The sequence below is a fragment of the Hyla sarda genome, chromosome 2, assembly GCF_029499605.1.
Source record: "Hyla sarda isolate aHylSar1 chromosome 2, aHylSar1.hap1, whole genome shotgun sequence".
Lineage (NCBI taxonomy): Eukaryota > Metazoa > Chordata > Amphibia > Anura > Hylidae > Hyla > Hyla sarda.
In genome coordinates this window covers 331,437,694-331,463,727 of record NC_079190.1, presented here as the reverse complement: position 1 = coordinate 331,463,727, position 26,034 = coordinate 331,437,694, and the positions used below count along the sequence as shown (strand labels likewise).

The following is a 26,034-nucleotide window of genomic DNA, read 5'->3' as shown; positions in this document are numbered from 1 at the left end:
AATACTCCTTTAAAAAGGGCCACTATTTCATACCCTTTCTAAGTTTAATCAGCTATTGCACATGCTGAATGGATAGCGCTGTGAACTAGTTATTCTTCTTTATTATTATTATTATTATTATTATTAGGTGTCCAAGTAACTAAGTTTGAAAGGACACATTTTGTTTTTTGTTCAGATTATAATAATAAAATATACCTGTAATGGTTGCAGTGTTACTCCAATACTCAAAAATTTTTGCTCAGTGTTAGAACTCAAGGGTGTGTATAATCTTTTGTAACATAAAGGTCATAGATTACAGGATCAGACAGCAATCTCTTTGATTACAGGATGAGAGAGCCATCGTTTTTGTGGCAATTTTTGCACAGTATTCAAACTTCTCTGGAAATGATAAAACTACAGATGTATAGCTTATTGTATGTGGTTAAACTGTGATTCAGGATTTTTTTTTATTTGACTATGCTACTGGGGCTGTAAAGTTAGTGTTGCTCATAATAGTGTCTCTACCTGTGTTTGATGGATGATCTTTAACAGCATACAAAATGACTGTAGTTTTAGGTTTTCCCAGGTTGCAGTGCAGACAAAGGCATTACATTACTAGCCAGGTGTTCAAAGGCAACCTCTCTGCTCCAATGGGTGGAATGACTGCTGTGGGGGGCGGTGGAGGCAGGCAAATCATTTTCCACAGGACTGCAGCTATACTGCAATGGGTGGGGTGGCTGATGTGTGGGAGGGAGAAATGTGACCTCACACTTACAAACAAGGGATCCTAGGGCTTTTAGTTGGAGGGTGGGAACTCCAACAGGAAATAGCTATTTCACAAAAAGAGATCAGCAGTGTTATAGTGGACTCACAATGCAGCCATTTAGCAACAAGACAAGCACTGATCCTTCCGAAGCATGTCCATTACATAGTTTGACCATATTGGATTCCGCAGTATTCTACAAAAGTCTTCTCTTAAACCATTTGTTAGAATAATTCATGTGTGCCATATTTGGCACATATGTCCACGGCTACCACCTTTACAAAGTTTGTTAAATCTAGTTTATTTGCATAATCAATAAGGGCAATACACGCCAATCACATGTAGATTGCTGTACTGAGAATATGCCCTTTTATTTAACCACTTAACAATGCAGGACGTAAATGTACGTCCTGGCGAGGTGGTACTTAACGCACCAGGACGAGACAGCTCCAATCACCATTCACTAAAGGAGGGAGGTGGCAGGGTTGCCACCCCCCCTCCAATCGCTGCGAATGGCCGGTCCGACCGGTCCAGCCAATCGCATCGCTCTGCAGAGTTTGAATACCTCCTCCCCCGTTCTGCTGGCTCACTCGAGTCCGGGCAGAGAGCGGAGAAGGTGTTCTGCGGTCTTTGCGGCGGGAGACGGGCGGTTATCAGCGGAGATAGTATTCTGTGTGGCACATCGTTGGTGAGTGAGGGTGAGCAGTAGAGCAGACAGGGACAGTTAGCAGACAGGGCTGTTCTGCACCAGCACTACTCTTTGGGTCTGTGTGACCAATCAGAGCATTTGCTGCTGCAGCCTGCCCCCATATTTTTGGGGGGTGCAGTTTTTTTTTGTAATTTAAATTGTTTCTTTTGCATAATTTATTTTTATTTTTCTTTTGCATTTTTTTTCTTGCATTTTATTTTCTTAAAATTTTTTTTTTTTGCATTTTTCTCGTGCAGTTTCTTATTTGCAGTTTGCGGTCCGTGCCACAGTCGCTGTTCTGCACTGTGTGGCCAGACCGTACCCTTTGTACTGTTGCAAAAGCACCACATCACATTTTTCACTTTACACTATTCACAAATAAAATAAGTGAAAACACTACATTTACACACACACACTTACAACCAGGAGATGGTGCAAAAAAAAGTAGCATTGTCCATGGTCCAGACAGCATTGTACATTGTACGCTCTTGTGCTATACCTGAGCGCTGGCATTGCAGGGACATTCCTAAAGTTCCAGGAGGTAGTGATCAAGGCCCTGATCTTTGAAAACCGTGAAGGAGAGGGCCTGAGTACCTCTGGAACTGTAGGCCCGCGTATCGTACCAGGGCAACATTTTCCAGGGGAGGTCCCCCACACGGGAAAAAAAAATAGGACGGTCACAGAAAAGGTGCAGAGTTTGTGCTAAAAAAAAAAAAAGGGAAAAGGAAGGACACAATTTTCCAGTGTGACACCTGTCCTGAAAAACCAGGCTTCTACATCAAAGAATGCTTCAAGGCGTATCATACGTCTGTGGAATATTTATGATTTACCCCATTTATATTCTTCCCCAAATTTAAGTACGTTGTACACGAGCCTGGATACAGCATGGATTCAGGGATTTATTCTGATATTTGGAGTCGGAAAGGAATTTGGCATCCGCCTCATGGGATTTTTTGCCTTCCTCTGGATCAACACAGTAGGGCAGTGTTTCCCAACCAGGTTGCTCCCAGCTATTGCAAAACTACAACTCCCAACATGCTGGGAGTCAGTTTTGCAGCAGCTGGAGGCACACAAGTTGGGAAACACTGCAATAGGCGGAGGTTTACCAACTGCGGTGTTTTGGTACACCGCATGTAAGTAAAGCTCTGCAACTATCAGCCGCCCCTGTGCAAATCACTAATTTAGGCCCACTTCTGGGCCCTGTTGCATTTGCCAAAAAAAAAAAACACCCACATGTGACCCCATTTTGGAAACGACACCCCTCAAGGAGTTTAACAAGGGGTGCAGCGAGCATTTTGAGCCTAGAGGTGTCTGATAGATTTTTGGAACAGGGGCAGTGAAAGTAAAAATAATTACTTTACCTGTTGCTGTAGCCCCAAATTTTTTATTTTCACAAGGGATAAAAAGAGTAAAAGCCCCCCCAAAACACAATGAAACACAATTTCTCCCAAATATGGAAAAAAGCCATATGTGGATGTAAAGTGCTCTGCTTATGCACTACAGGTCTCAGAAGGAAAGGAGCACCATTGGGCTTTGTGGAAAGTGGATTTAGCTGGAATGGGGGCATGTTGTTTGCAAGGCCCCCATTGTGCCAGGACAGTGGAAACCCCCACAAGTGACCTCACTTTGGAAATTACACCCCTCAAGGAACATAAGAAGGGGTACAGTGAGCATTTAGACTCCAGAGGGGATTCCAAGATTTTTGAAACCATAGGCTGTAAAAATAAAAAAAATATTTTTTTAAAATATTCACAGCCCACTGTTAAAAATATCTTTAGAATAACTGTTGGGGTGTTAAGGCTCACTGTTCCCCTTGTTGCGTTCCTTGAGGGGTGTAATTTCCCAAATGGTGTGCCTTAAGGCCCAAATGGGCTGAATCCTTAAGGGGTTAAAAGCCTGTAATATGCACAATGGTTTTGATTAAGTGCTATTCTGTGCTCAAAGTGGTATTCCATTCTACAGGGGGCTGTAAACTTAGTGTAGTTCATAATATAGTGTCTGTACCTGTGTGTGATAGTGGTCTCGCAATTCTTCTATGATTTTCGCACCACTATTTATTTTTCACAGCATACAAAATGACTCGGGTCTCGGGTGTTCCAAGTTTGCAGTACGACCCGAGACATGACAATACTAGTCATGCCCTGTTTATTTGCTTCATTAATTGATCTTCTGCTTCTTCCATTATGTTTGGTGGCTTATAGCAAACCCCTATCAGAATTTTATTATTTTTATCTCCATATATTTCTACCCATAATGACTCCACATTATCATTTCCCTCCTGTATATCCTCCTGCAGTGCAGCATTCAAACTCCTCCCCCTTTCTGTTTTGTCCTATCCTTCCGAAATAGACTATAACCCTGTATGTTGACCGCCCAGTCACAGCTGTCGTCCAACCAAGTCTTTATTATACCCACTATGTCATAATCCTCCTCAGACAACCGCTCCAGTTCATCTGTTTTATTGGTCAGACTTCTGGCATTAGTCAATATGCAATTCAATGGCGTATGGTTTTTCTTCCTTTGAAGCCTATCCCTATTAACTATTCTAACCCCTCCCTCCGCTCCACCTCCAGGTACATTAATAAGTCCCCCCTCTCTATCTACACTATCTTCCCCATCTATGTTGTAGGTTCCCTCCCCTCCAGTCCCTAGTTTAAACACTCCTCCACCCTTCTAGCCATCTTCTCCCCAAGCACAGATGCACCCTCCCCATTGAGGTGCAGCCTGTCCCTAGAGCCGGTAACCGACAGCGAAATCAGCCCAGTTCTCCATGAACCCATGTGTTTTGTTTGTATGTTTTTTCTTCAAAAGTTGTAAAATTTTGTACAATGGTAACTCCCTAGGCTGTGCATAATCATTTGTAAAATAATGGTCACAGGTCACATGATCTGGCAGCTATCTTTGTTTTTGTGGCACATTTTTCCACTTTATTTAAACATGTGCTTCTCTGGAACCAATAAAGCTACAGAAGTATAAATTGTTGTATGTAGTTAGACTGTAATCCAGACTCATAGTCATACGTTTATTACAAGTCTATTGACCACTTGGTTTTCCTGTCGTATTGGATTGGAGTAACAGTGCAGCTATATACAGGCAATTTAATTTGTTCAAAGAAAAGCAAACATAACCAGCTTTATAAAGATAGTTTTATACATTAATTAATGGTATTGCTGTTTTCTGTGGTCCATATCAGACGCCCTATAATCTGGGCTGTATACACCAGCATTTGCTTGTTTCTTTTATTTTATCTTTAGTTTTAGTTTCCTGTGTTATGAAAAGATTAACTAAAGCAAAATTGTGTTTTGTATTATGGTTTCTTATATCTTTTTGAGTTGTGTAATAGGTCACTATTCTCTGTCAGGCACAAATATTGGTGCATATTCAGTTGGTGGCTGTTAGTATATGCACCTCTTTTGTCTTTCTTTGGTGCAAGTAGTTATTAAAGGAGTACTGTAGTGGAATATAACTATCCGAAGGATGGCAAATAAGTTATAGATCACGGGTGGTCTGACTGCTGGGACCCCCTGCGATCTCCTGTACAGGGCTGCGGCAGTCCGCAGGAAGTACGGTGCCGACCCCAGCAGGAATCCTTGGCAGATGCACCTACTTCCTGCGGACTGCCGTGGCCCTGTACAGGAGATCACAGGGGGTCCCAACGGTTGGACCCCCTGCTATATGTAACTTATCCCCTATCCTTAGGTTATCTACATTCCAGACTAGAAGATGTGCAAGAAAAATTCTTGTACAGTGAAATTGAATGTTGCTTCTAGAGATGAGCAAAATTGCAGAAATTTGATTCGTCACAAACCTGGCGGCTTGGCGGTTGCTGACTCTAGCCTGCATAAATTAGTTCAGCTTTCAGGTGCTCCGGTGGGCTGGGAAAGGTGGATACAGTCCTAGGAGAGAGTCTCCAGCCCACCGGAGCACCTGAAAGCTGAACTAATTTATGCAGGCTAAAGTCGGCAACTGCCGAGCCGCCAGGTTTGTGACGAATCGAATTACTGTAACTTCGCTCATCTCTAGTTGCTATTTTAGTGCTAATTGTAAGCGTGATAAAAGCATAATAGAAATTTTCATATATAAAAATTGAATTTAAGAATAAAGTTGAAAACCATTCAGTGTGGTAGTCATGTGTCCTTTGAATGTCTGTATTGAAAATTTACATTATTGAGATCCATAGTATGCCACCCATAAAATCCTTTAGGCTGATACTCTCCTGAATACATAAGAGAATAATAGTAGCTGAACCCTCTATCACAAGCCATATTACTTCAGTATTCATGGTGCTACAGAGTTCCTAGAGGTTAATTATACCCTTATTTTCTTCCTATTCCAAAATCCGATTTGGCAACAGCAGCTCTAATTCAACTGTAATCCATACACTGTGTATATATGTGGACACTTTTTTAGTGCTGTCTTTTTATAAATATTATCTGCACTGTTTTATTTCAGATATAAAATAACATCACCGAGCAATTATAAAGAATGTCAAGCAGATCGGAATTGGAGCCCCGGTGAAATAATCTGTACAGGTTGTTTTCTGGCATTTTATAAACCATTTTAAAGTAATATTGTGATCACAGACATTTTATGTCGTATCTCCAGGACATACCATAACTGTCTAATAAATGAGGGTCCCATCTCTGTGATCTATGTTTTTCTGTAGAATTGGGCCCTGCAACTCCATCTGGCCTGGTTGCAGCAGCCACAGGTTGCCAGGATTAACCCCTTCCCGACCCATGACATACATGTATGTCATGGGTCGGCTCCCATTCTATAACGTGGGGCCACGGCGTGGCCCCTCGTCATAGCTGGTCGGGCCCGTCACCTAGCAACGGCCGGAACCCGTGGCTAATAGCGCGGTGCCGCGCGCTATTAACCCTTTAGACGCGGCGTTCAAAGTTGAATGCCGCGTCTAAAGTGAAAGTAAACTAATGCCGGTTTGCTCAGGGAGCTGCTCGGGATCGCCGCGGCAAAATCGCAGCATCCCGAACAGCTTACATGACAGCCGGAGGATCCCTACCTGCCTTCATGCTGTCCGATCGCCAAATGACTGCTCAGTGCCTGAGTTCCAGGCATGAGCAGTCAAGCGGCAGAATCCTTTATCACTGGTTTCCTATGAGAAACCAGTGATCAATGTGAAAGATCAGTGTGTGCAGTGTTATAGGTCCCTATGGGAGCTATAACACTGCAAAAAAAAGTGAAAAAAAAAAGTGAATAAAGATCATTAAACCCTTCCCCAATAAAAGTTTGAATCACCCCGCTTTTCCTATTTTAAAAAACCTGTGTAAATAAAAATAAACATATATGGTATCTTCACGTGCGGAAATGTCCGAATTATAAAAGTATATCATTAATTAAACCGTATGGTCAATGGCGTATGCGCAAAAAAATTCCAAAGTCCAAAAAAGCGTATTTTTGGTCACTTTTTATATCATGAATATATTGCTGAACAATATATAGAAATACACAGCCGCTAAGCCATATCCATAAATGGGGAACTAGTAAAAATGCAAAGTGCAGCAGCTGAACAACTAAAACCTTACCACATAAGGGCAAGAAACGGCAATACAGTAAATATACCAACCAAGGTGCAGACTGGTAGTGTGGGTCCCAGGATTCCGACACATCAACATGTGTTTCAGTCCTAAGACCTTCCCCTGGACAAAGGAAGTGAATGTGAATAGGTCACTGATGTGTTTTGCATGGAAAAACCCTTTAAATTATACCACACCTTAAAGGGAACCAATCATCAGATTTTACCCTATATAACGCTTGGCAAAGCTGTTCTGCTCCTAGAAGATGCCGGGGAATAAGACCACTGGGGTGGATTTGGAGGGGGAGGGGGGGGGTGTAATAAACTTATGCACACTGGGGCCAATAAATTATTAAAAATATGCACGGGGGCATACATTTAGGGTTAACACAGTAGTAATTTAAAAATAATAATTAATAGCTCCTCGGTGCCGGCCATTCAGGGTTCCCCACGGGGGATTTAAAAATGATGTTTAAACAGTATATACATCGCAGAGTAGCGCAGCATGCCACTCGCTCCCCTGCTTTATAACTTCTAATCGTATCGGGAGTCAGAAGTGAGACCCGGTTCGATCAATTATTTAGCCCCCTGTTCTACTACTCCCAACATGGAACAGACTGTGATCCAAGATGGGGGTAGTAGTAGTTCAAACACTAATGTAGCCTCCCCAGCCGACGGCAGACTCCAGCAGCCGGGGAACTATTACTCAGATCATGGAAACCAGCCTGTTCTATGATGGGAGTAGTAGTAGTCTCAGCACTGCAAGAGTCTGCTCAGAAGTAAGCCAGTTGCTAAGGAAGCTGCACAGCAAGGAACAGACATGCACACAACGAAGAAGATAGGTGCTGCGGAGTCCGTTCTGAACAGCTATTGGCTGATCATTAGCCAATGACTGCCACAACCGATTAATCCGTAAAATAAAAAATAATGTGCGAATGTGATTACCATATTCATGAGGGGCAGGGCAGAGCGGCAGCTGGGAGGATGTTCAGCAGAAAACGTCACAGTAAGTGATGTGGCACTCACAACATGGCCGACAACACTGAGTGAAAAATGTGAGCGCCAGTAACAAACAGTATCTTCCGGGAAGATTTTAAAATAACTACAAAAGAACACAGACAAGAAAAAGAGACCAGGGACAGAACTGGTGACCTAAATATAATGATTTGCACCATATAACTATAAAAAAGAACCACACGACAAACCCTTTAAAACTTGCGATCTCAACGGGTCTCAGGACTGAGACTTGCTTCGATCTAAACCTTTGACTTGTCTAGACAAGTTTTTTCTGATGACAGTAACTCTTTAAATGCTGTCTTGCGGTACATGCTGTTGGACAGGTAGAAGGTTGCGATTGAGCAAAATCTTAGAAATAGAGGAAGAGGTGTTGTCACACGGTAGTGTGACGGCCATCGGGGCTGCCGGGGAGAATAGCGGGAGAAAAAATACTGCTTGCGTTGTCTTCCTCCCACTGAAATACATCAGCACCTGACTGATTGACTATAATGGGGTCCATCGGGACCCGCTGTTGCCTGTTGTGCCCCGTTAAAATGACAGCCGTCAAACTAAAATAAAAAGAAGTTTGACGCCCATTCTCGACGGGGAACAACAGAAGTGTGTATAGTTAAGAATTGTAAGTAAATTATAGGGAATCTGACAGCAGCATCACCAACACTAACCTGCATAAACGTGCAGTTGTTCTGTTTCAATAGCTAGAAAAGAAAATAAGCAAATCAGCCTTTCTGAGCATTGGACGCATTCTTTATGCTGTAATAGCGATGTTTCTCTCGCCAGCTCTAGCTTTATTACTCCTCCGCTTCAGCTGATAACTCCACCCCCCTCCATCAATATTCATCCTCCTTCCTCGGAATGTCTGTGAAGGGGACAAAGTTATTAGCTAAGGGGCAGCATTATCAGCCAGAGCAGGTGGGTGAAGCATTGCTACTACAGCATAAAGAATGCTTCCATTGCTCAGAAAGGCTGATTTGCATATTTTACAACAGAATAGCTGCACAGATTTTTGTTTAAAGCCTAATTAGGCTGCATTTGTGAGAGGGACGGAAGTATCCACCCCCTGCACATCCAGGCGGGACATAAGGGGTTGTGGGTGAGGGCAGGGGTATATAACGCCCCTGCCTCCTATCAGAGGGGCGTTTTGCGGAGGCAGGAAGTGGTTCTGTTGCGGGCGTTTGGAGAAACAGGAAGTAGGGCTGCTCCACGTGGGAATGGGGTCGTTCAAGGGGTAAGAGCTGGTCTCCGGCATTCAGATATGCAGCCAGGGGCTGCAGTGTTACGGGCCGGGGACGCATCTGGTGCCATTCCCATTAGTTACGGCGGTGCCTGTCCACTCCGGCGCCCAGCGGTTACAGTGCCTACCCCGGGTATCTCGGTCCTGGCCTCTGGCGCAGCCCGACAGTTGCCTCAGTGCCAGATGCTGGGCTGCGCTTTACCCGTGATGACACAAAGTGAATGACTAGTTGCTGTATCCAGGGGGGAGCGAAGAAGCTGGGGGTCGTAGCACTGAGACTGCTAGTCTCTCTTCCGGCACGGACAACGGGTAATGGCAAGTATGATGAGGACCTAGGGTGGGGGTGTTGGGCAAGACTGCAGCGAGGTCTGTCGGTGCGTCCAGTGTCGGCCACAGTGTCATGTGATCCGGCCGGGGCTATGCTCCAGGTCCCGCGGTAAGCGGGTAAAAGTGCAAGCGCTGAGAGGGAGATCCTTACCCGTACCTCATTAAGCATGGTCAAAGACTTTCTCACATGTCATTAAATTATTACAGTACAGTATTCATCTCTTACTAATGTCAAATGCCAGGCTTTCAATACATCGATGTTATTACATACACCAGTACTGACGGGTGCTCAGCAGCACTTGGATTCATGGTTACTTCCAGCAGCATACGATCAGTACGCTGGTAGCATTGTTCACTCATAGCTATGCTTTACATTCGCTAACAGTACATACGCCATACCATTTACACTGTATATTATCTAGTAGCGGTATACTATACACAACTTGTACCATTCATACGATACATGCACTTGTATCATTTATACAGTAAATACACTAGTAATTATGATACCGTACATACACTAGTAGTGGTTATTCGGTACGGAAGCATGTTACACTTACTGTGTATATGCTAAGCAGTTAGACTGTACATATGCTAGTCGTTTTCACACTGTACATACGCTAGTAGGTATTATACTGTGCATATGCTAGTCGTTTTATACTATACATACACTAGTGTAGTTATACGGTACATATGCTAGTCGTTTTTATACTGTACATACGCTACTAGTTATACTGTACATATGCTAGATGTTTATTATATGGTACATACGCTAGTAGTTCGGTGTACTGTACATATGCTAGTCGTTTTTTATAGGGTACATACGCTAGTAGTTATACGGTACATATGTTAGTCGTTTTCCTACCGTACATATGCTAGTAGTTTCTTTATACTGCACATATGCTAGTAGTTGTTATACGGTAAATAGCTTGTTCCTTTACACTTTAAATAAGCTAATAATTGTGTTTCAGTACGTATGCTAGTGGTTGTTATACTGCACACACGCTTGTAGTTACAATGGGCATATGTTAGCAGTTGTGGTACTGTACATACGTTTGTAGTTGTTGTACGGTTCGTACAGTATGCTGTATGTACACACTAGTAGTCATCATACTGTACTTACACTAGTAGTAGTTATACGATACAGAAGCTTGTTCCATCCACTCTGGACGTACGTTAGTAGTTGTTACACGGTACATACGCCAGTAGTTGTTACACGGTACATACGCCAGTAGTTGTTATACGGTACATATGCCAGTAGTTATACGGTACATATGCCAGTAGTTATACGGTACATATGCCGGTAGTTATACGGTACATATGCCGGTAGTTATACGGTACATATGCCGGTAGTTATACGGTACATATGCCGGTAGTTATACGGTACATATGCCGGTAGTTATACGGTACATACGCCAGTAGTTATACCGTACATACGTCAGTAGTTATACGGTAAACAAGCTTGTTCCATTTACACTGTGCATAAGATGATAGTTGGGTTACTGTATGTACGCCAGTAGACGGTTAAAATGCACATATGCTAGCACTTAAAATGTGCATATGTTAGTAGTTGTTATAAGGTACACAGGCTAGTAGTTAAACGATACACAAGCTAGTAGTTGTTCTGTACACACATTGGTTTAGGTTGTAATGGTACGATACATATGTCAGTATCATTTGTACGATACATAGGCTTATAACATTGGTTCGATACATACGTTGTACCTGTTGGTAGTGTACATACACGGTTAACTACAATGGACATTTGCTAATAGTGGTACATATCCTGGTGGGGGTCCTACTGCATTTACACCTGTAGTTCTGGGCACATGATTCTATCATTCATACTGTGCATACGTTGGTAGTTGCTATACTCCACATTAATTTGTACTATTTTTATGATTCATAAGCGTGCACATTCATACAGTACACACGTAGTTGCCATACCGTACAGTAGCTAGCACTTATTCTTTACTGTAGCTTTCACAGCTTTTGTACCTTGTACAGCTTTTACAGTGCATACTTTAGTAGTCATATTGTACACACGCTAGTATATTCACTTTAAGGTTATATGAGTGATACATGGATACCATTTATACAGTACAGTCATTGGTAGTTGTCATACGGTACATTCACTGTTACGGTTTATACGAGGCATATGTTGGTACTATGTATACAGTACAGATGGTAGTAGATATCATGCTGTACATATGGTAAGAGGCGTAACACTATACATTCGATTGTACCATTCATGATTTGTACCATATATATGTTAACAGTTTGCTTACTGTACATCCGCACTGCACATACGTTTGTACCATTTCATATGATACTTACACCCATACCATCAAGACTATACACTCGTAGCTTTACTGTACATATGCTCATAGCTTTTACTGTACATATGCTCATAGCTTTACACTGTTCACGCTCGTATCATGGCATATTTACCTACATTCGTAGTTTATACCGTACACACGTTTTGTAGCTTTTGTACTGTAAATAGGCGCAGAGCCTTCTACGGCATGCAAACAAATACTTATATTACACAGTAGCTGGGACCATCATACTGCACTTAGGTTCGTTCATTCATACAGTACACTTGTTTGCGCTTTGTACACTGAGCTCACACTCTCAGAATTTTACAATACATATGCTTGTAGTATTTTGCTGATTACATAGTGTTCCTGTAAATGCCCTTTTACTGTACATAGTTCATCATACAGGTACTCATAACATGGATATTGTGTATACATAGCATTAACAGCACACAGGGCACCATGTAGGTCATTGTCACGGAAATTGCGCAACAATGACACTGACAAACAGGTGGTCATTTTTCACACATTAAGCCTACCACGCACGCAGGGGGTTGTACCACAGAGGTTATTGTGGTTGTTACATTTTCCAAGCAGCAACATTTTCTCCCATAGGTTGTTACCCGTCCACAACACATAGGTGGTTGTTTACCCATTATGCCTGCCACGTCTGCAGGGGGAGGCACCACGCAGATTACTGTTACTGACACATCTTCAGAGCAATAACACCACAACACACAGGTGGTTGTTTACCTGTTATGCCTGCCACATCTGCAGGGGGAGGCACCACGCAGGTTATTGTTACTGACACGTCTTCAGAGCAATAACATTTCGACATAGGTGGTTGTTTACCCATTATGCCTGCCACATCTGCAGGGGGGACACCACACAGGTTAGTGCTAGTGACACATCTTCAGAGCAATAACGTTTCGACATAGGTAGTGATTTACCCATTATGCCTGCCACATCTGCAGGGGGGGGACATCACATAGGTTATTGTTACTGACACGTCTTCAGAGCAATAACTTTTCGTCACATAGGAGGTTGTTACCCGTCATGCCTGCCACGCCTGCAGGGTAAGGCTCACGCAGGTCTCCATCACTGACACAGTCTCAAAGCAATAGACCACTGCACACAGGCGGTCGTTTATTCCGGGCAAGGGAAGGTAGCACCCAGGTTCTGGTTACTGTCATTTTGCACTGCAATAGCAACATGTCACATACTTGGGGTTACCAGTCATGCCTGCCACATCGGCCGGGGATACAGGTTTGTTACTGACATGTTTCCACAGCTAGCATCCGTCACACGGACAACGTCCACTTAGGGCCTGCCTCGTTGGCACTATCACATGCACAATGGTCCAGCTTGAGAGCACGATGGCTCGTGCATGGAGCGGTAGTATCTGCAGGTGCATTGGGTGGGCAAACTACAGACATGATGGCAAAGGGTGGGTCACTGGCAGTGGGACACCACTCCTGAGGCTAGTGGAGTTAGAAATGGGACAGTTGTGTTAGTCTTAGTTTTCAGGTAAGGTGTTTCGGATATCGTTTTTATCTACAGGCAATATGCAGCCACAAGGCTGTCACTGCCAAGGTCAGTCCGGTAGTGGTGGTTGTGCCTTATCTTGCTAACTGTTTCTATTTTTGCCACTCAATAGCAGGAACATGGTAAGCTTCATCAGGCCTGATAGGTCTATAGTGTTTCACTCCCACCCTGATATTAGTCAAGCATGCTATACATGGCAGATATCAGCTTGAATATTAGCCTGAACCTGGTCAAGGGTCACTCAGGTTTCTGTTAGAGTAGGCTTGACAACCACAGCTCTACAGCTTCAAAGGCATCGATTCCTAGGCCAGTCAGTTCCGCCTTCACTTAACTTTTGTCTTAATGTCAGAGCTATATCTTGGATTTTGTGCTAAGGTAGGGGCATCGGTTTAATGATTATAACATTAATTTCCCTACCAGATTGTCTTTTTGCCCACTAAAGCAAGGCCTCCGTCGCGGTCATTGGGCACAATTCAGACCGATATGTTAAGATAATTGATTTATATATAATAAGTATATACCATGGTAATCACGAGTATGAATGTGTAGCCCCGATCACAAGTTTAAAGCCTAATTAGGCTGCATTTGTGAGAGAGGAGGAAGTATCCACCCCCTGCACATCCAGGCAGGACATAAGGGGTTGTGGGTGAGGGCAGGGGTATATAATGCCCCTGCCTCCTATCGGAGGGGCGTTCGTGACGTTTTGCGGACCCCTCCCAACCCTCCCTCTTTTTCTTCATTTCATTTTTCATTTCATCCATTACAGGGCATGCCCACTAAAGGCGTGGCCTCCGTCGCGGTCATTGGGCACAATTCTGACCGATATGTTAAGTTAATTGATTTATATATAATAAGTATATACCATGGTAATCACGAGTACGAATGTGTAGCCCCGATCACAAATAAGGTAAACTATGTTTGGATCAGCATCACAACTGCATTATTACTCTGTATATTCAGATAAGTGTAGGTGATGCTGCTGTCAGATTTCCTTTTAAATGAGTATGTCACCAAGTTTATACTGCAGTACAATGAGGTCTTACACTGTTTCCTGCACAAGATCCACGTCTTTATCCAGGACGTAGAGTACAGTAATCCTGTTACGGTGTTCGTGCTTGGTAGTTCTGGATTTTCACAGCCAGCCTATCTTCCTTCACCAACAAATTATTGATGGTGGTCAGCTTGTATAGACCAAAAGCAGTCAGTCAGTGTGGGGAAAGAGTACGCTCACCTCAGGGTCTAGGACAAAGAAATAAGGATTTTAGAGGATCTGCTGCATTAAACCAAGTAAGGAACAATGTCTGGGACTAGTTTGTTTTCCTCAGGCAGTGCACAATAACCAAGTGACCGATTCCCTGTCCCTATATTGGGAAACAGTTTCTTCCCTTCTGTGTATGCTTCATCTGGTTCAGTTGTGAAATGATAGTGTACAACATCCATTTATAAAAAAAATTATTAGAGTTATTGGTCATAATAATTATAGGAGGATGTAAATTTTTTTTTTTTTGTTTTGTTATATAGTTACCTGCAAATTTCCAAGTGTTGCTTCTTTAAACCTGAAACCAGTCAGCAAAAGTGTGTATGTACACAATGACGTTGTGACACTTGAATGCATTGAAGGCTTTGTTTTGAACGGATCAAGATCAGTCGCATGCAACAGTGAAGGGCTGTGGGAACCTTCTTTACCAAAATGTAAAGGTAAGTTCCATTTTTGCTGGAAGCATTTAGCCCATTAAGGACACAGACCATTTTGGTATTGAGTGTTTTTTTCCTCCACGGCTTTTAAGAGGCATAACGTATTGCAACTTTAGGGTCTGTTTTTTACGCAGTTAATTTAATGATAAAAATGTTCTCTTTATTCTGTAGGACAATCTGATTGAAACAATACCCAATTGATGTAGTTCTTCTATTATTGTACTACTTTAAAAAAAAAAAAAAAAAAAATATATATATATATATATATATATATATATATATATATATATATATATATATATACATATATATATATATATATATATATATATTACATAAAGAGTACTGTATAACTGGAAATCGAGGCAATTTTAATATTTACATTTCAGTTCTGTCACAAATCATGTTCAGAATATTTTACTATGTTACTGTCATTTAAATAAACTTTTGACATGTCACACTTTAGAAATGTGAGAAGTAAACTTTAGAAATGTTAAAAGTTTATATCCTCCGAAGTTACCCTCGGGTGCCTTTTAGATGTGCTTGCTGGGAGTATCAAACGAGCTGACACGCTGCAATGTGCGAGTCGCTGCGCATGCGCTGTGTACTTGCACATGTCATGGTCACTCCCCCTGCTCCCTGAGCTAGGCCGAGAGCAGCCGCGATGTACGAACTGCTTTCTCGGACAAAGAAACACAGGTGTATTCTGCATAGATCCTGTACAATTATGGCTGTAAATGTTGGCACCCCTGAATTTTTTCTAGAAAATCAAGTATTTCTTACAGAAAAGGATTGTAGTAACACATGTTTTGCTATACATGTTTATTCCCTTTGTGTGTGTTGGAACTAAACCAAAAAAGGTGGGAAAAAAAGAAAATTGGACATAATGTCACACCAAACTCCAAAAGTGGGCTGGACACAATTATTGGCACCCTTAACTTAATATTTGGTTGCACACCCTTTGGAAAAAATAACTGAAATCAGTTGCTTCCTATAACAATCAATAAGCTTCTTACACCTCTCAGCCGGAATGTTGGACCACTTTTCCTTTGCAAACTGCTCCAGGACCTCTCTCTTTGGAAGGGCGTCTTTTCCCAACAGCAGTTTTAAGATCTCTCCACAGGTGTTCAATGGGATTTAGATCTGGACTCATTGCAGGCCACTTCAGAAATCGGCAGCGCTTTTTTGCCATTCATTTCTGGGTGCTTTTTGTTTGGGGTCATTGTCCTGCTGGAAGACCCAAGATATTGGACGCAAACCCAGCTTTCTGACGGTGGGCTTCACAGTGCGACCCAAAATCCGTTCATAATCCCCAGATTCATGATGCCTTGCACACATTCAAGGCACCCAGTGCCAGAGGAAGCAAAACAACCCCAAAACATCATTGAACCTCCACCATATTTCACTGTAGGTACTTTATTCTTTTCTTTGTAGGCCTTATTCCGTTTTCAGTAAACAGTAGAATGATGTGCTTCCCAGAAGGATTTTGGCTTACTCAAGTTCATTTTGGCAAAATGTAGTCTTGCTTTTTTATTTCTGTGTCAGCAGTGGAACTTGTTTGGGGCTGCTTATCCACCATCCGGACTATCCTTGACACTTTTCATCAATTTTTATTTTCCGTCCACGCCCAGGGAGATTAGCTACAGTGCCATGGGTTGCAAACTTCTTGATAACATTGCGCACTGTGGACAAAGGCAAATCTAGATATCTGGAGATGGACTTGTTACCTTAAGATTGTTGATATTTGTCCCCAATTTTGGTTCTCAAGTCCTCACAGTTCTCTTCTCCTCTTTCTGTTGTCTATTCTTAGTGTGGCACACAGACACACAATGCAAAGACTAAGAGAACGGAGCATCACATGCTTGAAGCAATCTTATTTATCCACAATTTTGAAAGGGTGTCAATAATTTTGTTCAGCCCATTTTTGGAGTTTGATGTGACATTATGTCCAATTAGCTTTTTTTCCCTTCCTTTTTTTTGGTTTAGTTCCAATACACAAAAAGGGAATAAACATGTGTATAGCAAAACACGTGTTACTGCAATCCTTTACTGTTAAAAATACTTCATTTTCTTTAAAATTTCAGGGGTGCCAACATTTACGGCTATGACTAATATTCTGCATAAATATCTTACTATTCTTTATTTTTGTATAATTGTTTATTTCAAAGAAGTTTTTCCATTTTATAACATTTAAAGTACAGGAAAAGGAAAAAGAAAATATAAATCAAACAGTGATATATATATATAGAGCTTTAGTAGTAGAAGCACATATTTACTTCAAGTATAAGTAAAGCATATTCAAGCAATGGCAAAGGATTTTACAAATCTTATAATATGTAAACACATCACAATCTATTTGGATTTCTAAGCATGTAGATCTATGAGTGTTGAACTTCACAAGTCAGTCAAAATTTACTGTTGGCGAAACTGGAAATTATCCTGGATGACTTGAGTTACGAGATCATATTTTTTGCGCGCTAGATGAAAAGAGAGACGAGAGGAAGAGTATCAATAGAGAAGTAAAACATGTCTAGAGATATATATATGAGGAGAAGAACAAAAGTAAAGAAATAGAATAAAATAAAACATAATATATACTATAGAAAAAATCCAAGTGTAGTCATAGCATGCTGGAGGTCGAAACCTCCCCCTCTGACGCGTTTCCGCCCTACCGGGCCTTAGTCATATAATATATACTATACCCGCACGGTCTTATTTTGGGGAAAGGCATAGGAACAAATTGGGTCCTGTATAGTTCCTCCTCCGATAATTCCCATGGGTACCAAGTCGAATAGAATTGAGGTAAAGTATGGTCTATTAACCCCTTAAGGACGCAGGATTTTTCAGTTTTTGCATTTTCGTTTTTTCCTCCTTACCTTTTAAAAATCATAACCCTTTCAATTTTTCACCTAAAAATCCATATTATGGCTTATTTTTTTTGCATCACCAATTCTACTTTGCAGTGACATTAGTCATTTTACCCAAAAATCCACGGCGAAATGAAAAAAAAAATCATTGTGCGACAAAATCGAAGAAAAAATGCCATTTTGTAACTTTTGGGGGCTTCCGTTGCTATGCAGTGCATATATCGGTAAAATTGACACCTTATCATTATTCTGTAGGTCCATACGGTTAAAATCGTACCCTACTTATATAGGTTTCATTTTGTCGTACTTCTGGAAAAAATCATAACTACATGCAGGAAAAGTTGTATGTTTAAAAATATCCTCTTCTGACCCCTATAACTTTTTTATTTTTCCATATACAGGGCAGTATGAGGGCTCATTTTTTTCGCCGTGATCTGAAGTTTTTATTGGTACCATTTTTGTTTTGATCGGACTTTTTGATCACTTTTTATTAATTTTTTTAATGGTATAAAAAGTGACCAAAAATATGCTTTTTTCGACTTTGGAATTTTTTTTACGTGTATGCCATTGACCGTGCGGTTTAATTAACAATATATTTTTATAGTTCGGACATTTACATACGCGGCGATACCACATATGTTTATTTTTATTTACACTGTTTTATTTTTATTTACACTGTTTTATCTTTTTTTATGGGAAAAGGGGGGTGATTCAAACTTTTTTTAGGGAAGGGGTTAAATGACCTTTATTAACACTTTTTTTTTTTTTTTTATTGCAGTGTTATAGCTCCCATAGGGACCTATAACACTGCACACACTGATCTTTTACACAGATCACTGTATTAACATGCCTGTGATCAGTGTTATCGGCGCTTGACTACTCCTGCCTGGATCTCGGGCAGGGAGCAGTCATTCGCCGATCGGACACAGAGGAGGCAGGTAAGGGCCCTCCCGGTGTCCTGTAAGCTGTTCGGGAAGCCGCGATTTCACCGCGGCTGTCCCGTACAGCCCGACTGAGCAGCCGGGATACTTTCACTTCAGACGCGGTGGTCAGCTTTGATCGCCGCGTCTGAAGGGTTAATGCAGGGCATCACCGCGATCGGTGATGTCCTGCATTAGCCGTGGGTCCCGGCCGTTGATGGCCACCGGGACCGACGCGATATGACGCGTGGTCACTGCGGGACCCGTGGCATATCGCGGGAGCCGGCGGAGGACGTAAATATACGTCCTTCGTCGTGAAGGGGTTAAGGCAGAGAGGTGCTCCATTCGTTTAATTTCCCTAATCCTGTTTACTGACTCACTGACGCACGGACAGCCTCACTACCCGAACGCTGAGGGACCAGAACCATCCTACTTCTCCTGGGCCTCCCCGCCAGCCCCGGAACCGTACCTTCTGGACTTCTCCCTACCTCTCCCCTTGGGACCCCGCTACCGCAGTCTATCATGTGCCCTAGGGATCTCTAGTATCTACACCTACTCGATTTCATCTATATCAGAGTGGAGATTCTTTTTCAACATCCTAATAGGAGGAGTCACCAAGCACCCGGACCCAAGACTGATATTCATACGCAGCTGTCCAGATCAGTGTGTCATTCTCATCATATCACCATACAAGTATATCTAATGTACGCTTCTTCAATCTACATGTGATGATGCATTGCTACTATATGTACGGTCTCCCATGACCTTATTTCTGCAAGTATTCTCCACGAGAACCCCTGAGGAGCTATCTGTACTCACACGGATAAGCGAAACGCGTTGGATTAATGCAATCTCTATGTAATGCATAGGTATATCTCTACCTATGCAACACACACAATTGTGGGTTGTAAACGTGAATACTACTACATACCCCTGGCTACCCCCCTCGGGTTCTGATACTGTATTATTATTTTTACCACATGTATGTTACACCTCTAAACACCTAAGCGTGATATCTAAGATCAAATACTGTATATTGGATCTGTCGGGCTATTAGCCTCGGTCTACTGTATCTTGGCGACACCACAGTATTGTTTCAGCATCCCCTCTATAGCCCAGGGCCAATAGGAGGTTCCAGTGTAGGCCCAGGTCACTAGGACAGGGGACTTACAGTATCGCCAGGCAGGGCTAATAGATAGGGACATACTAGTCACGCCTTACTCTTGCTCGATCCTAAGTATACTATCTAATTTTTGTGCTTGTTAAAAAATACTGGCCCACACCAGTTGCAACACGATTACAGTGTTGTACTTTAATCAATAAATATATTGCATATGAAATATGTTGTTCTTGATTTTTTTTTCCTAATCCTGTTTAGTAATACCGAGTGAGGTGGTGTTTCCGTACGTTGCCACCATTGGGCTAAAAGACAATTGGAAGCCGTTAGTATATGGAGACAAAGCTTAACCTGAAATTTATCAAGGTAGTTCGGGAGTAGATTAAGGAGAAATATTGCAGGGTCAGGCCGAGCCCTGTATCCAATGAGCTCATGGATAACATGACTTACTCTAAGCCAATATTGTTTCAAGGATGGGCACTCCCAGAATTTATGAGGTAATGACCCTATATGAGCACCACATCGCCAGCACAGTTCAGAAACTTGGGGGAAGAATTTATGTAGTATATCAGGGGTGTGGTACCAAAACATAATAATTTTAAATTGGTTTTCTTTATGGGATATACAGGCAGATGACTTGGCAGCATTAGACCAAATTGAGTGCCTGCATTGAAGTGGGATAGGTTTACCTAAGTATGATTCCAATTTGGGCATATATGTGTTGATTCGACTCTAAATCAGTAGGAGTTATGAGGAGATTGTAGATTTCCCATATGAGGCCTTTGGAAGACACTGGTTTTCTTAATATCTTTTCCAATGGAGTTAACAAGGGAAATTGTAGAGTCGATGAGGAGGGGGAAAATACGCTGGTAATTTCTCTGTGTAATGTAAGTGATGAGTCAGGTAGGTCACATTTATCCTGGACGGCTTCAAATGGCAATATGGCAAGTCTGAGGATCTATCAGGTCTATCAATTGAAATAATCCGGCCCTCATCCAGGCAGAGACCACATCATTATCAGTAGTCAGTGGAATATAAGGGTTAAAAAATAAAGGGATCAACAAGGATTTAGGAGATTTAAGCAGGAAATCAGAGGAGGATTTCTACCATAATGAATACGTGAGTCTCATGGATCCCAATAAATCTCTTGGGAGCTTCACCGGGCTCCATGTCCATATACAGTGATCCCTCAACTTACAATGGCCTCAACATACAATAGTTTCAACATACAATGGTCTTTTCTGGACCATCGTAAGTTGAAACCAGACTCAACATACAATGCTATAGACAGTCCAGATCTGTGAAACGTGTCAATGGCTGGAAGAACTGACCAATCAGAATGGGCATTCACTGGTAAAACCCCTGTATTACTGAAGTGTATGCACTGATTGATGTCTGGTAGCGCCCCCTACAGTACAGGGAGGTGTTACATGTTCTGTACTCTTTACCTGTACCCGGATTACCTGCTCCTTTGGACACCAGGTGAGGGCGGCTCCATGTTACTTTTTTAGGACATTGCATGTACTGTACAGGATCCCGAAGAAGCTCCTGTCCTCTACATAGACCAGTGTTTCCCAAGCAGGGTGCCCCCAGCTGTTGCAAAACTACAACTCCCAGCATGCCTGGACAGCCTTTGGCTGTCCGGGCATGCTGAGATTTGTAGTTTTGCAACAGCCGGAGGCTCCTTGCTTGGGAAACACTGACATAGACAGTGATTTACAGCTCCCAGCAGATCTTTCTTACATTTATATGTACGCTCTTGCTATATCTTTATTAGTTATCTACTTATTTTTCTTTAATAATCACTTTTTCCTATTTTGGATGACATTTTGGTGCCTTTAGAACCAATTACCAGGTTTCCATAGAGTTCTGGTCTCAACATACAATGGTTTCAACATACAATGGTCGTCCTGGAACCAATTAATATTGTAACTTGAGGGACCACTGTATGTGAGCCGAGTGGGTTTTGAGCCATTTTCTGCTCAATTTCACACCACCTGTGGTAAATCGAAATAGATGACCAGGCAAGTATTCTGTGCTGATGAGTAGCCATTTAATATTTTTAAGAGTCTGGGAATGCCAGGCCACCAGTGTCTTTAGGTGATGTTAAAACCGAAAACCGAGTAAGGGATTCTGTGGCGTACCCCCCCCCCCCCCCTTCCCCCACACACACAAATTTTAGTAATAACGATTGGAGTTTACGGAAAGTTTTTTTTTTTAGGGACTGGAATAGGTAGGGTTTTGAAAAGGTAGAGGATCTTAGACAATACATTCATTTTAATCGCTGCAATCCTGCCCAAGAGCGACAGGGGTAAAGGGGACCATTTGAGTAACAAAGAGTTGACCTCTTGAATGAGTGGAGGGAAATTTAAATAGGGAAGTGAAGTTTGTGGTGAGTTTTATTCCCAGATATTTTAAAGAGGATTCCTGCCATTTAACGTTATCATTTAGTTGCTGCTGTTGAAGGTTAGATCTCAAAATATTTATGGGCTGTGCTTCAGTTTTTGAAGAATTAATTTTATTACCCGAAACTTTAGAATATGTGTAGATGGATGACATGAGGTTTGGTAAGTAAATATGGGGGTTAGTTAGTGTGAGAAGGACGTCGTCTGCGAACAGAGAAATTTTAAACACAGAAGAGTCTATTCTAACTCCAGATATATCGGAATTGATTCTTATACTTGTTGCTAGGGGTTCAATACTTAATACAAATAAAAAAGGAGACAGGGGACATCCCTGTCTCGTCCCATTGGAAATTAAAAGAAAGAGGAGATATTGCGTGAGTAAGGAGAACCTGAGCCGAAGGGGTAGTATAAAGGCTGGAGACGGCCGAGAAGAACATACCCGTTATACCATAGGATTTAAGGGCTTGCATGAGAAATTACCAAATTAAATCGGTCGAATGCTTTCTTAGCGTCTAAGCTGAGAAGTAGACCTTGCTTTTTTGTTTTAGAGAAAATATCAATAATATTGTTTCACCTTGTGCTGTCTCCGTTGTACAAAACCCCATCTGATCTTTATGAACCAGTTTTATGGAGAACTTCCACCGACCTGTTGGCTGACAATTTAGAGAAGATTTTTAAATCTGAATTCAGTATCGAGATTAGGCAGTAACTGGCACATTCAGAAGGATCGTTTTCTGGTTTGGGGAGGACAATTATATATGAGCTAAGCATAGAAGAGGGTATGGGTTCACCTGATATAAAGGAGTTGAATAAATTTAACATGTGAGGGGAAAGTAAGACCATCAGGTCCCGTAGATTTACCATTTGGTAAATTTTTTATAGTGCCTATAATTCTTCCGATGTGATGAGGGAGTTAAGTGATTGTAGGTCATCCAGTGAGATTTTTGGTAACTTACAATTATTTAGGTATGTTTGGATCGACAAATCTCTCTTGTTTAGGTCAGAAGGATGAACAAATTCCAGATTGTGTAGATTGGAGTAGTAATCTCTGAATAGCTTAGCTATGTAGTCTGAGTCATATATGAGGTGACCTGATGTATCCTTGATTCCAAACGGATTTGATTGAAGGGACTGGCAATTAAGCTGGGAAGCAAGGAGGGAATGGGTCATATTAGCTCTAGCATAGTATTTATGCTTAGTATATGTTACCAATTTTTCAGCATGATTAACCGCTATGTCCCTCAGTTTGTTTCTAGTGTATGTAATTTTTTTCACTTATAGATGGGTGGGTCTGCATCTTCTGTTCCTGGGATGTTAGTAATTTTTCCAGTTCAGAGGAATCTTTCAACAGGAATCTTATAACAGTCTTATGTGCTTCCCATAAAGAGGAGTAGGAGGAGACCGACCCTAAGTTATGTAGAAAATATTCTCTTAAACATCCTTCCAGGGATTGTTTGGAGATTAAATCATTGCTTAAAAATGAAACTCAAGGACATACCCTTCGTGGAGCTGTACCGTCCTTAAACTCAAGTGAGATTGGGGCATGGTCGGACCAGGTGATGGGGTGGATCACTGAGTTATCTGAGAGGTGTAGGGCCAATACATTTCCGAAAAAAGGAGTCTACCCTTGTATGTGTAGTGTGGGGGGGGGGGTGAGAATAAAAAGTGAATTCCTTATTGTTTGGGTTGAGGATGTGCCACAAGTCAAACAAATATTTTCTAATCAGTTGTCTAAATAGTGTGGAGAGGCGTATAGATGCCAATGAGGGGGAAGGGTGGTCTATCAGATGTGGTAGAAAACGGAATATTAAAGTCCCCGCCTATTATCAATGTTGTCGGCAGGAATTTAGATAATCTGTTGAGGATTTAAAAAAGGGATTTGGGAGGAATTAGGGGAGTATATATTACAAAGAGTAATGGGGATATTATATAATCATCCTGAAATAATTATGTATCTGCCATTCGGTTCCAGGATTTCAGAATTCACCTGAAGAGGGCAGGTCTTTGAAATCATAATGGCCACTCCTCCCCTTTTTTCTATCTTGGTTAGCTGTAAATATTTTGGTATATTGGTTTTAACCCCTTAAGGACTCAGGGTTTTTCCGTTTTTGCACTTTCGTTTTTTCCTTCTTACCTTTTAAAAATCATAACCCTTTCAATTTTCCACCTAAAAATCCATATTATGGCTTATTTTTTGCGTCGCCAATTCTACTTTGCAGTGACATTAGTCATTTTACCCAAAAATGCACGGCGAAACGGAAAAAAAAATCATTGTGCGACAAAATCGAAAAAAAAAACGCCATTTTGTAACTTTTGGGGGCTTCCGTTTCTACGCAGTGCATATTTCGGTAAAAATTACACCTTATCATTATTCTGTAGGTCCATACGGTTAAAATGATACCCTACTTATATAGGTTTGATTTTGTCGCACTTCTGGAAAAAATCATAACTACATGCAGGAAAATGTATACGTTTAAAAATGTCATCTTCTGACCCCTATAACTTTTTTATTTTTCCACGTACAGGGCGGTATGAGGACTCATTTTTTGCACCGTGATCTGAAGTTTTTATCCGTATGATTTTTGTTTTGATCGGACTTTTTGATCACTTTTTATTCATTTTTTTAATGGTATAGAAAGTGACCAAAATACGCTTTTTTGGACTTTGGAATTTTTTTGCGCGTACGCCATTGACCGTGCGGTTTAATTAATGATAGATTTTTATAGTTCGGACATTTACGCACGCGGCGATACCACATATGTTTATATTTTTTTTATGGGAAAAGGGGGGTGATTCAAACTTTTATTAGGGAAGGGGTTAAATGACATTTATTAACACTTTTTTTTTTTACTTTTTTTTTTTTTGCAGTGTTATAGGTCCCATAGGGACCTATAACACTGCACACACTGATCTCCTATGCTGATCACTGACGTGTATTAACACGCCTGTGATCAGCATTATCGGCGCTTGACTGCTCCTGCCTGGATCTCAGGCACGGAGCAGTCATTCGTCGATCGGACACCGAGAAGGCAGGTAAGGGCCCTCCCGGTGTCCGGTCAGCTGTTCGGGACGCCGCGATTTCACCGCGGCGGTCCCGAACAGCCCTACTGAGCAGCTGGGATACTTTCAGTTTCACTTTAGAAGCGGCGGTCAGCTTTGACCGCCGCTTCTAAAGGGTTAATACCGCACATCGCCGCGATCGGCGATGTGTGGTATTAGCCGCGGGTCCCGGCCGTTGATGAGCGACGGGACCGACGCGATATGATGCAGGATCGCGGCGCGATCCCGCTTCATATCGCGGGAGCCAGCGCAGGACGTAAATATACGTCCTGCGTCGTTAAGGGGTTAAAGCAAAATTGAAGGATTGGCCATAATCATGACGGGTCTCCTGAATGAAGACTATATCAATTTTGTGAGATTTCAGATCTCTTAACAGGAGCCTCCTCTTGACAATGGAGTTTAGACCTTTAACATTATAAGACCTTAGACTTTCCATATTGAGTGGTTAGGGAAGAATTATGTGCCTGAATGTAATGCCCTGCCATGCGTATAAGGGGCCAGAAGAGAAATGTAGTAGTTACCAGACTGAAGGTACATGGTTTGTAGGTAGGAGTGCCATAACTCTG

At 41.8% G+C, this 26,034-nt stretch overlaps 1 protein-coding gene across 1 annotated transcript in view; it reads left to right on the top strand.

Annotated features, from left to right (window-relative positions):
• The window catches only part of LOC130356424 (CUB and sushi domain-containing protein 3-like), a 136,182-nt gene that overhangs the window by 83,638 nt on the left and 26,510 nt on the right, over positions 1-26,034 (top strand). The window contains exons 11-12 of the mRNA XM_056557955.1: positions 5,883-5,962; positions 14,926-15,102. Of these exons, the coding sequence (XP_056413930.1) occupies positions 5,883-5,962; positions 14,926-15,102 (257 nt within the window). The remainder of the gene's footprint in view (positions 1-5,882; positions 5,963-14,925; positions 15,103-26,034) is intronic.